Source organism: Podarcis filfolensis (assembly GCF_964270895.1).
Source record: "Podarcis filfolensis genome assembly, chromosome: 2".
In the NCBI taxonomy this organism is placed as follows: domain Eukaryota; kingdom Metazoa; phylum Chordata; class Lepidosauria; order Squamata; family Lacertidae; genus Podarcis; species Podarcis filfolensis.
Genome location: NC_139605.1, coordinates 84,988,208 through 85,001,649, shown reverse-complemented (window position 1 = coordinate 85,001,649; position 13,442 = coordinate 84,988,208). Strand labels below are relative to the sequence as shown.

The following is a 13,442-nucleotide window of genomic DNA, read 5'->3' as shown; positions in this document are numbered from 1 at the left end:
TATGTTAGTCTTAACTTCTTTGAAGCAGATCTTATTGAATTTAAATGTATTCACTCAACCATGATTGCTGCCGAAAAGCCCTTGTCTGTGCTGGCAGTCCATGGAGGAGGAATAGTGTTTGGTCTCCTCCTCCTTTCCTACCTCTTTCGCCCTACTGCCTGCCCCCCCCCAACATGCAGCAGTCAGGGTGAGGAGTTGAACGATTACTCCCTGGCCTGGATAGGTGGGCAACCATAGGTGGGTGAACAAACATGGGGGGATATCGCAATGCAGCGAGAAGCTCTTGCCTACACAGATAAGTGAGCAGTATTCCAAGGAGTCCTGCAGATCCAAAGCATCAAATGTTGGATCCAAAATGTGTGAGTGCGGTATAGGCTACCAAAATATGTAGAAGTGATTCCTCCTCCTCCTTTTCTTTTTTAATGACTTGTGGCTTGCTTCCTTAGCCGCCTGTAAAAAAGCTGCTGGTGCCTGGTTTTTTTTGTGGGGGGTTCTGAGCTCTTGAACCAAGACAGAGAGAAGCTTATGAATAATGCAACTTCAGCGAGCAAAGGGATTAATGAAAGCACAACCCATTTGGTCCGATGGAGCCAGAGTCCTCATTGGATGCCTCTGCCAACTGAAAACATTAAAGAGGCCACTGAAAACTCCTGTAAACTATGCGTATAATTTTTGGTGCCTCGTCCTGTGGACTTTGCGCAAGAAAATGGAGCAAGCAAGGAATGGTGGTTGAGATGCGCTTGCATTTCTCTCCTAGAGCACAGGCCTGGTTGTGTTGTGCAGATGGAAACATACGTCCTGGATGTTGGTGGAATAGCGACTGTAGTCGCAGGACTAAGTAAGTAATGAAGAAAAGGGGGGTGGGTGGGAATTAGCACATTGAAAAGCACCTCTTGTGTGGAAAGTGATTGACCACTTTTTTTTTATCTCTCCCTCCCCCACCCCCAAAATTGGCTCTGTCTGTTTTGAGTCATTTCATTTCCAAGAACCCTTTCTCCTCCTCCTCCTTCCCTTAACATGACCTGAAAAAAGCCCATGCAGGAAATGGCTGCAGATTACTCGACTACCCCTCTGGCCAAGCCATGTGAAATGAATCCCTGATAATGATGAGAGAGTGTCTAAAGGAACGGCTCTGTAAACAGCAGTGAGCTTTTAATCTAACCACTATCCAGTCATCTGCACTTATTTTCCGCTCCTTCCCACCACCTCCTTTTCCCAGCAGGCATAAAACCTTGTAGCCATTAAAGTGGTACTGAGGGGATCCTTCAGACAATGTAAGGGGCGCCAAGTGGGACAAAAGGAGTTCAGATGCGCTCTTGTCTCTTGGGCAAGTGGAGAAGCGAGGGGAGTTCTTGTAAACGGCAGTGGAACTGGTGTGTCTTGGATGATGCTGACAATTAGGAGTGTCCTGCTGGTTTTTCTGAAACAAACCAATACAAATACCCTGCATAAAGAGTATAATATTCCTTTGCATTAATCATCTCCACCAAGTCATTCAATCATGCAGAATATTTACCGCTTAATTCTACCTATTGCCCCAAACAGTTATATTAATAAGACAGCCTTCTCTCCAGGAACATGGTTGGAAGTGAAATCCTATATGCCATGAATCAAGGAATAGGATAGCTAGTATGGTAGAGCTGTGTATGGTCAGCGTTTGGGCGGGAGGCTACCAGGGAACTCCTTGTACTTAGCTCAGAAGGAAGGAGGGATATACAACTGTAATGTGTGAAAGGTTCACAGCCATGTGGCTGACATCGTCTAATTTGTTTTTACTATGGCAATCCCTGTTGCACCTATAGTGCTGATATACCTGTGGTGGGAAATAGCTCCAATTCTGTGTTGGTTAGGAGCTGTTACCACACTCTGTAAATAAACTTGCACCTGTCTGAAAGCTTTTCACATGTGAAGGCTACCTACAGATGACCTGGCTTCTAGCAGCAGCCTTATTTGAGTCTCGAAGGTACATATGGACCTGCCGCTTTCTGGCAAAAAGATTGAAGGCCAGCAACGAGCTGATGACTATGAAGGGTGCTGTTCTATAAATCTGCTTTCTGCTTATTAAGTTGAGTCAGGAATTTCCAGCCATTTCTAAAAAAGCAAGAAGCTCTCAAAGCTTACGGTGGTCTGCAAGTGAGAGGATGACCTGGCAATCTAAATTCCAGTATATGATGCTTGTCTCTGAAGGTGCCAGGCTAAAGCATGAGGTGATTGAATCTAGTCGAAAGCCACTTCTGCATTATTCCCCACCTTGTAAGCCATGTCAGGGGTGCCATAGCAGTAGATTCCCTACATCAACAGGGCATCGCACAGTTGGTTTCCAGAACTACCCACTTACTCTTACCAGGCTCTCAAGAGCCCTTCCATCTCTGCTGCTACACCTGTGCAATTTGCCCCTTAAGCACATCTTTTCCCCATCATTGGAATAGCTGAAATTTCCCCATCTTCATCCCAGTTGATGCAGTTGTAAAGCATCTGCAAAACTGCTAGCAACCACTGCTGGAAAAGAACATTATTTCCAGTGTCTCCAGCTGAAAACCATTTTATTTGACCCCCCCCACTTGCTTGCTTTTTGGCTGTGGAGATTCTACCACCTTACCTTTGATAAAAATTAGAGAGGCCATTGAATGTGCAATGACAGCTAAAGTGGCTGTGGAAGAGGGGTGGTGAAGTGAAACAGAGCAATTCTTGAGGTGGAAACCAGGAGAAACATCAAAACCAGTTGCTTGCTTTTAACAAGCAAGTGGCCATATTCTCTGACTGCCCCATTGGTTAAAAGGAAAACTCTGCACATGCATTTCTGCAAAGGCACCAGATCACTCTCTTCTGTTTCGTGTCTGCTCTTTACTCTTGATATATTCCTATGCATCTTGGTTCTTCTGTGAAAAAGAGTGTTCCGACCTGGATCATCTCAGCTGTGCTGCTGCCTGGCACTTCTGTTTTTGTAGCTTCTGGCCTTGCAATAAAAGCTCAAGAGCCTGGTTGTTTGTACCTGTCAGCTTGTTGTTGTAAACCCAAGACAGCAACAGCATGTAAAATACTTCTCCTCCCCCCCCCTCTTCTGCCACATCACTAACAAGAGCCCCCCCTCTCAATTTTCTTTATTGGGAAGTGTCAACAGATTAGTGGAGAATCCCTCTGTGCAGACAAAAACCTGCCACAAAAGGTATTAGGCTTTCAGCTATTGGATTACCACGTGGCCACCTGTCAACTGACTTTGTAAATGTATCTGTCTCCAAACTGTTTTTCGCATTAGAGGGCTGAGGTGTTTTTTTCCTCCAGGAATGTGTGTTGCTAAATGACTATTTCAGCATCCTGCGTTTAAGCCTTTTTGGGGGGTGAGGGAGGAGTTGAGGAGATTAAAGCTGTCTTGTGCAAGAACACTAATGTAATAAAATCTTAAGTGGTTAACAGGCAAAGCGGGCCAGTCTGTCTGCACGGTAAATACATTGCTTCACCTAGCGCCAGGTGCCTTGTGGGGGAAATCTTTATGAAATGAGTTCTCTAGCTCCTAAGAGTTCCTTTGTCTGAGATGGTTCTAGGAGGTATGGCTCTATTTCTACCTGAAGCAGTATGCATGGAAAGGGGTGTGTGGGGTGCTTGCATCTCCTGAAGAGACTCCTTCTTTCTTGCACTTCTGTGACCATGCCCCCAATTTAGAAAATATTGGTGATTGTCAAAGGTTTGTTTTTTGACAGAACCTGTATCCTTTGAATGAGCTGCATCATTCCGTTGATCACCTGAATCACATTTAAAGTCATATAGTGAAATAACCTGTGGTGAGCCTCAGACATAAACTCTGTTCTCCTCCTTATCTCCTCTCGTGCATACAAGGAGATGGGTGCATGGGCGTAGCTGGAGGGGGTGCATGGGGGCAGCTCCCCCCCTTCAGGTCAAGTAAATAAATAAAAATACTTAACTGACCAATTGCATGGCAGATACCTTGGTTCTGCCTCCCCAACATAAAGCCTGCCTCCCCTAAAATCAGTCATTGCTATGTCCATGGATGGGTGGACATTTTAGAACAAACTGTCTTGTTATTCAGAAAGGTGGAACTCTTGGTTCATTCTAACCAAGGTAAGCTTAACTCAGCTAGAGTTGAAATGTGGTGGGCACCAAAATTTAAGCAAGTTATATGTGGCACAGTTCATAATAAAACTTCCTGAAAAACCTCCTGAAGTAGGAGTGCTTAAGATACCTCATGTGAAGTGATTCATAAATGAAATAAACAATGTCATTACGGAAGAGACCTTTGGGTACACCTTGGCCTTTTGATTCATGATGTACTTAAGTCTGAAATGATGCTCTGTTGTTCCTTGGCTGAGTAAGTAATCATGCTGGGTATTGTCAGTACCAAGAACTATAAAAGAGTGCTGTAATTATTGCCCATTAGTGTTTCTAACCACTCTGTGCTTTTCTTCTCCCTCCCCCCCTCTCTTCTTTGGCAGGGATTTGATGCCAAGAACTCTCGATGGGCAGATCACCATGGAGAAAACTCCCAGCTACTTTGTCACCAAGGAAGCCCCGGCTCGCATCTCTGCCATGTCGAAGGGCACCAAGCTCATTGTGGTGGTGAGAGACCCGGTCACCAGAGCCATTTCTGACTACACGCAAACTCTGTCCAAGAAGCCTGACATCCCCACCTTTGAGAGCCTGACCTTCAAAAACAGGACTACGGGCCTCATTGATACCTCCTGGAGTGCCATCCAGATCGGCATTTACGCCAAGCACCTGGAAAACTGGCTCCTGTACTTCCCCATTGGGCAGATCCTCTTTGTCAGTGGGGAGAGGCTAATCAGTGATCCAGCTGGTGAGTTAGGCCGAGTCCAGGACTTTCTGGGCCTCAAGAGGATCATCACGGACAAACACTTCTACTTCAACAAAACCAAGGGTTTCCCATGCCTGAAAAAGGCTGAAGGCAGCAGCAAGCCCCACTGCTTGGGCAAAACCAAGGGGCGGACCCACCCCAACATAGACCAGGAAGTGGTCCAGAGGCTGCGGGAATTCTACAGGCCCTTCAACATGAAGTTCTACCAGATGACTGGACATGACTTTGGCTGGGATTGATGGTTTAATGCCGACGTTCTTGCCAGAGTTAATCCCCTCATTTCAGCTTGCTATCCCCCTTATATATGTAGATAGGTCTATATGTAAAATGTACAGAAATCTATTTTATAATAATTTATTTTTAATTCTTAAGCAATTAATTCACTAAGCTGCCTAACCACACTGTAGCAGCCCATAGCTGTGTTTTTAACATTCCACAGTGCTGAATCCTTACTCTGCTCTTTCTCTTTTTTGTAGCCTGGTTCAGTTTGTGCTGGAGAGTGCTTCCAAGTATCTTCTATGAGAAAAATTAATATAAAAGAAAGGTTGGTGGGTAAGGGAGAAAGAATTTTTAAAAGCACAATTTTATTTTCCAATACGGGTACTAGGCATTTTGAAACACTTTTGTGAAAGGCCCTCCAGCTAGCATATTTTGCCTTCCCTTTTCCAGATCAACCCACTTGCAATTGAGTTTTTGGTTGGCTATGAAATTTCGTGGAACTCAAAGCATTTAGGCCTAGCTTAAGCCTTTACAGGTGGGCATGGCACGAGTGCAGAAGGAGATTCTCTCCAGCTATATAGCTGCTGCTGCCTGTTTCTCAGATATGTTTTCCTTGATGTGTACAACTCTCTCTCCTTGTAGAAAGCTTTGCTACAGTAGTTACTGAATGTTCTACAGTTTTTCCTTCTGCTTTCTTGACCTTTAAGCAGATTTCCTGGACTGACAACTATGCATATTTGGTCCAGCTTTAACTTGTTCCTGCTGAAAATGTGAAATGCTTCCTTCGGGCACAATTCATATGGGGTGCTTCTTCTTTTTTAAAAAAGCTGGTCTTGCAGAAGAAGACCATGCAGTCTGAACTTGTATAGTGAACCACTCCCTGCTATGTATAACTGAATGATAGGCCTGATTGCTGATAGCCCTGCAGTCAGGGTGCTCTCAGATTAGAACATGCAGAGTTACATGCCTCATCAGCCTTTTTCTAAGAGAGTTAATTAAATCCCCCCCCCTCCGCTGGTGCTGAGCTGAAAGTTTTGGACTTTCATATGGGGTCAAGTGGGATGTGGGGGGAAGTATGCACTTCATTAAACCCTTGAGAGAGGGGTTGGAAATGAACATGCAGGGACCATAGACAGTCTGAACCTTGCCAAAGAATTTCACACCCGCCCCCCAAGACTAGCAAACAGCCTGTTCCTGCCCCTGCCCTCAATCACATTATGCTAAGGTGAATTGAATGTAACATCTTGGCACATTATAATTGGACCTCCAGGAGAATTGCTCCCAATGTAGGTACTTGAGAAGGTTGGGCATGTCTGACTAATGTTGCAGTGAGTGAGCTACCATCTTGTATTAAAACCTCTGTTCAGCTGTACTCTTTCTCTCTTTCTCTTTCTGTGTGTGTTTCAGTTCTCAACACATTCTTGAAGTGTCCCACATTGGACACATCTTGAACAATGCGGGCATAACTGTCAGATTTATTTTGAGAAGTAACTGCATATGGAATGTGGGATTCCTCAGAGGGCTGTATACAATTTGTGTGTGCATGAGCACATGCACATTATTCTAAGGATGTAGACATTCATATGAACATTCAGCCTCTGTGTTAGCCATCTTTGGACATATGATGTTTGCTATCACCTGCTGGTGAGGCAGCACTCTAGGACAGGCTTCCCCAATCTTGCACCCTCCAAATTTTGTTGGATGGCAATTCCCATCACCCCTCACCATTGGGCACCTTGGCTGGGGGGATGACCGGGATTCCAAAAACATCTGGAGTACCAGAGGTTCCCCTTCCTGATTTAAATGTTGAGCACTACAGAATACATTAAATAGACCCCTTGCTGTAGACCTCACTCCATCCTTTGCACCAGGGTTGGTCAGCATGGTGTCCTCCAGATGTTGCTGAACCACAACTCCCACAATCCCATGCCGGCTGAGGCTGATGGGAGTGGGATTTCAAAAACACCTGGAGGAATGGTACTATAGAAAAAGTTGCTTGAACCCACCTTCTTCCTACTAAAGTGAGATGCAACACATGTGCCCTTAGTCTCCTCTTTCTGGACCCCCCCAATAGAATCTGTGACATGCTTATGTGATAACCATGTTGTCAAGCCATGCAGCTTCTCTCGCTCCAGGAAATTGTAGTGGGTTTTTCTTTTATAGCTCTCGTTTGTTTTCCATTTCCAAACCTTTTTCTTAGTTGGACTGCAGAACACAGTGCTTGGACTTTCTTCTTCTTCTCTGAGTAGGTTTGTAGCCAGATGCCTTCCTCTCCATTGCACAAATCAAATTGGCAAAGTAGGTATTGTATCCACAGAACCTGTTCCGAATGATTTTATGAAGTAAGTTGAGTGATAACTCTGCCACTACTTCACTGTTCAGTATCTTGAACAAAATTGGCTGAGCAGATTATATAGCAGAAATATTATGAAACCAGTTAATTTAAAAGACCTTACCTACATATCATGGCAACCATGGTGGACCTTGTACCATACGGCATTTGAAACTGTTCAAGCTAGCTTCCATACATTAACTTTTTAATGTTCACGAGAGGGTACCCAGTTGAAACTCAGAGGTGTGGTTGGACTTGTTTCCCGCCACATGGTAACATTAATTTATGGCTGAGTTCCATTCAGCAGTACGTCCAGATATTAGCAATATTTTTGTGTGTGTGTTTGCTGTAACATGATACATCTTAGACTAGTCTACTTGTAAAGGAAAGCAAAATGGCAAGCAAAAACTGTAAATTGAGTATTTTGTGGTATGTACAACACAAATTAATTTTACACAGAGGTTTCTAGGAAAATGAAATTTTGATTCATACTATTTCTTTGTATGAAGAAATAAAATATATTTTACCAAACCATGGAGACCACCTCATTTTCCTTTTCAGCGTGTGGGTAAACAGAAATCAAAACAAAAGGTTTGGCTATCAGAGGAATCCAAATTGGGGAGTGGAGTGGTGGATAGACTAGTGCAGTGACTGATGAGGGCAAAGGGCGTATCCCCCACTACTGTTTTGTTTTTTAAAAATAAATGTTATGTATTATTTCAGTTTTTATATAATACCCCCCCGGTACAAATCTCAACAGTGAAATACAGAGCAGTTATACATACTCTTATCAGTATCGTTACACATTGCCTTGCTGCTTGCATAAAGAAGTAAAGTGCCACATGTAAAATAAAACAATTTAAATTCACAGTATAGGAAATATAAAGATGCAGATGTCCTCATGAGAGCTTTCCATAACATTCTGTGTTGAAGAGGGATTCTCTCTGAGGTACAGATGAAATAAAGCCATACTATTTTTCATGGAAATTGTCCCCCATTATTATTTACTGAAGGGCTCTCATCCGGCCTCTCTGAGGGGAATGGAGCAGCTTCGGATTGAGCAGATCAATGGTCCACCCTGCTCCATCCCCATGATGCCTTGCTTTGGGAACTTATGCTGGCAACTGGCAACAGGAACACCAATAGCATTTGTGTTCTCTTTGTTGCACATTCTTCAGTAGGAGCCTTCATGGTGGTGGAGCCCCCTAGCTGGACACCTCTGCCATATCCTAACCCCCTCAATTATGGGTGATCAAGGGACTGCTCTCAGGTCTACTTTTGGGATTATTATTCCACAGAAAACAATATTCTACACAGGGATGTTTGGAAGAAATCCTCTGGATGATGTGAGTTGGTGGTAAACAAATTCTGCCCCTCAGCCCAATTTCAGAAGCCCCATATAAGCAATCGGATCTCTTGCAGGAGTACGCTATCCTTCCCTTGTGGATGTACTGGGCAGAAAGAAAGAGGGAAAGAGAAAAAGGAGTATTCAGGAAAGAGAAGGGGAATGGTTCCGCTAACTGCTGGCACAGATGGATTATCCCAGAGGGAATGAACCCCACATTTATTCATTCATTCTGAACCCCCTGATCTCAGTAGCACTGCCCCGAGAGAGTGTTGTGGTGCATGTCCTCTATTTTGGTGATGCAAGGTCTCAACAGCTTCCGAAACATTTTGTGCCTCTGAAAAATAACAGGATACTGGTAGCTCCAAATACAGGATAGCTCCATTTTAAGGTGACTCATTTGCAAACAGTTCCTTGAGGTATTGCAAACAGGTTGTTAGGAACAGGTTTTTGAATTAAAAAACATCAACCAGATTTTCTCTAGAAAGTGTAAACTGACATTTTGATGCTGATGCTGTTGTGAACTCTGCAAAAAACAAAATCACAATGCATGTACGAGGAGAAACAACTGTACAATAAGTACCCATCTGGAAGCACCCCTGGCCAGAGATCTGGCAACCTCAAAGTGTTAGTGAAGAGAGAGAAGAAGGGTTGAGACAGACCTGGACTGCTTTCCAGATAGAAATCTCAAAGCAAACTCTACTGTTTTAAAGCCATGAATGGATGTTTATTTTTCATGGCCTACAAGTTTCCCAAACCCACCTTGAAATATAGCCTCTGCTTCAAGGCTACTCTCATCCCTGATTGGCGATTTTGCTGGGACCAAAACAAATGCTTCCTATTTTACAACATATTAAGATATCAGTCCCCCTCTTCCCATAATAAATTAGGAGACCCGTTGCTTAATGATTAGGGAAATACAGATGTTTGTAATGCAGACACCATTTCTTGAAAAAGCAGCCTTGTTTTCATATTTGTTCTGGAGGAGGATAGTGAAAGATGCTTTTATGCTACACTTTTTTAAAGAAGGAGGGAAAGAAAATAAGCTTCTGCATATCTGGGTGTGTGCGTGTGGGGGAATGGAGCACTCCAGACAAATCCAAAATAGTCTGCAGCAACTGACCCACATGTACTTTTGGCATGTGTACATTTATCTCCCCCCGACCCCCAGCAATAAAAAAAGAACTATTAGGTTTGCAAATTAATGCAGGAAGTCACAAGCAGGTTAATAGTCTATTTTCCTCACTGAAGAGATTTGCTTCGGATCCATCTAGTCTGACAGCCTGTGTCCTGCTGTAGCCTACCAGGTTCCTCTAGGTAAGAAGTCGCAGCTGCATCTAGACTTCTACATGTGGTTGAGAGAGAGTGCGTAAGTGTAACAGCCTTCCTCTCCTTCTCCACTGTATATTCAGGCTTACAAACTGAGACCAGGCGTAGTTCAGCCCTAAGTCTTCAATTGTGTTGGAAGAACTAGTCATTCACCCTGAGATGGTGAAGTAGAGGAGAAATGGTCCAGCATGGGTTGTACCAGAAAATGATTTGTCGCCATGAACCCTTAGCTAATTAGGAGACCTGAGCCTTCCATTCAGGGAGAAGAAAACAGTGAAGCAGCATTCACAAAGCCTTGTTATTGCAGCTGATTCCCATTGCATGCCACAATCTAGGCCACCCCTATGTGATCACACCCACTGAAGACAGATATAAACGGTGGTTGGGGATTGGTAGCACATTAATATGGATGTGAGGTGATAGCGGTAGCCGATCCTTCATTGTGGCGGCCGCCTCCACTTGAGAACTTCCAGCCCATTCATATTAAGCAGTCACCTTCACTGCATAGTTCTCAGTGCCTGCTAAAAACTTTTTTTTTGCAAAAGCAAGCCTCCTCAAACATGTAAATTTGACATGTATTTTACTACATAACTGTATTTTATTATATATCTGTACAGTCATACCTCAGGTTACAGACGTTTCAGGTTGCGGTTTTTTGGGTTGCGGACCGCCGAAACCCGGAAGTACTGGAATGGGTTACTTCTGGGTTTCGGCGGTTGTGCATGCGCAGAAGCGCTAAATTGCGCTTTGCGCATGCGCAGACGTGCCAAATTGCAACCTGCACGTGCGCAGTTGTGCCACTGTGGATTGCGGACGCTGCAGGTTGTGAATGTGCATCCCGCACGGATCACGTTTGCAACCTGAGCATCCACTGTAATTGCATATATAGCTAAACCACTGAGTTTAGCTTGAGTTTGCCAATCAGTAGGTCGGCAGTTCAAATCCCTATGACAGGGTGAGCTCCCTTTGCTCTGTCCCAGCTCTTGCCAATCTAGCAATTCGAAAGCATGCCAAAAAGTGCGAGTAGATAAATAGGTACTGCTCCGGCGGGAAGGTAAACAGCGTTTTCGTGCGCTGCTCTGGTTCGCCAGAAGCGGCTTAGCCATGCTGGCCACATGACCTGGAAAGCTGTCTGTGGACAAATGCTGGCTCCCTTGGCCTGAAAGCAAGATGAATGCCACAACCCCATAGTCGAATTTGACTGGACTTAATCATCTAGGGGTCCTTTACCATTTACCTTTACGTACCTTATATAGATATACCTGATTTTTATCAGTAATTTTAACATATATTTTATATTCTATGTAAAACACCGAGAGGCTTTAATGATGAAGCAGGATACAAATCCTGTTACATAAATTAATACAAATGTTGTTGGAAGAAGTAAATGCCCTCAAATGTCACTGCTTCTAAGGGGAGTGACATTTATTTTTAACAGGGCAATGAATTTATTTCTTGCATTCCTAAACCAATTCCCAGTAAGAGCCCTGAAGCAGTTTGCAATAAAATTAATTAAATTAACAATAAAATATGATTGCACGCTTTTGAGCTCCATACAGCATGATAAGCAAGAAGAATGACATTTGGTGCATCAGTGGCATGTAGCAGACAATTCCTCTGCAGTGTGGACAACTGTGGGTACCAGGAGAGGATATGCCCACTGGCATCCTTCGAGACTTAGGAAAAGATTACACACTCACAAACAACAGCAAAAGTTGCCTTATCATCAAATAAGTGCTGGTGATCAGAGGAACAAGTAAGAGTAAAACCATGACACCTGACACTTCTACTTGCATTGCCAGGGCATTCTGGGTTCATTCACACAGCCGCTGTGTGGCCACAAGAAATGCCTTTTAACTGGCACTGGCCAATGTGAGCTGTGAGTTAAATCTTGCAAATGGTGCTTCTAGGAGTTACACAGCAGCTCATCGCAGCCTGGGAACTGGCATGCACATGGTTTTCAAATGTTCATCCAGTGATTGTGAATAATGTTGGAGTTTGGCAAATGCACTGCAGCCTTGTGCAGAAATAGTCTAGTATGACTGCTGGCTGAAAGGCAAAAGAAAACATTTTTTGTCACGGCAAAGAAAGCCCTAAGTTTAGGTTTCACCGAAATGAGGTGTAGGTACGCATATATTGATAAAAGTGCCGTGAGTGTCAGCACAAAATGGCTGCTATGACAGCAAGAAAGAGCTACTGGTACTTTATACTGGTGAGTATACAGTGGTACCTCGGGTTACAGATGCTTCAAGGTACAGACGCTTCAGGTTACAGACTCCGCTAACCCAGAAATAGTACCTCAGGTTAAGAACTTTGCTTCAGGATGAGAACAGAAATAGCGTGGCGCCAGCGGGAGGCCCCATTAGCTAAAGTGGTACTTCAGGTTAAGAACAATTTCAGGTTAAGAACGGACCTCCAGAACGAATTAATTTCTTAACCCAAGGTGCTACTGTACACACATAAAGCCCTGACTTTTAAATGTGGTAAAGATGGAACTAATAAGTTAACTCTGCATCTTGCTAGCTCATACTGACACTGACTGACTTGGAGAAGAAGCAGGAAAGCAGCAAATGAGGAAGTGATCTATTTTACCAACAAGTAGTTACTAAAACAGAATGAATCCCTAAGGAGGAAGAGCAGCTCGCCTTTCTGCCTATTGCCCCCACCCTGGTTCAGATAGCTTATTGCTAGCATTGTTGCTTTACTCCCAACATAGAAGGCATTCAACTGGCATGGGAATCAGGGCCACCCCAAGGCATTTTGCTTCCTGAATCAGAGAACAAGATGGTCCCCTCCCATTCCCCTAATAGAATCCCATTGGCCTGGTGGTTGATTCTTATGTCAAAATTGGCAACGGAATGGCATCTCCCACTGTATCTGAAGGCAATAGGCAAGCACAGGGCAGTTTAGCTTAAGGGACTCAAGCGGAATAGAGCTGCTGCCTTACCTCCACCCACCCCAAAATCTGCTGCCTGATTGGGAGTTTAACATCAGGGTGTGTCAATCAATTGATTCACAATGTAAATAACAAGAATAAATATGCACAAGCCTACTAGAAACATCATTTACTTACCAGCAAAATGCCCATCTGTTGGGGTTGTCATGGAGTTGATGGGCACCATACATCACTGGGACCATCAGAGCGCACAAGCGCTTGTGTATATACATAGACCTTTCACATCCAATGGACTCTTTCTCTGTAGACATCAGATTACCCAGTGTAAGGGAAATGCAAACCAATTGCTACAACGTCCCCAAATGCAGCACTGAATCTCCCCCCCCCACTCACTGCTGGGTTGAATTGCAGTCACTCATCTATTAGGGAAAATAAAAACATACAATTTCTGACACCATCTGTATCTGACACTGATTACTCTGATTTCTTGGAG

The 13,442-nt window shown here is 43.9% G+C and overlaps 1 protein-coding gene across 1 annotated transcript in view; it reads left to right on the top strand.

Moving 5' to 3' along the window:
* LOC310755256 (heparan sulfate glucosamine 3-O-sulfotransferase 3B1-like) overlaps positions 1–7,910 on the top strand; it is a 31,180-nt gene extending 23,270 nt beyond the window's left edge. Inside the window, exon 2 of the mRNA XM_083597779.1 lies at positions 4,449–7,910. Coding sequence (XP_083453905.1) covers positions 4,449–5,067 — 619 coding nt within the window. The 3' untranslated portion in view covers positions 5,068–7,910. The remainder of the gene's footprint in view (positions 1–4,448) is intronic.
* Positions 7,911–13,442: the final 5,532 nt, after the last annotated feature.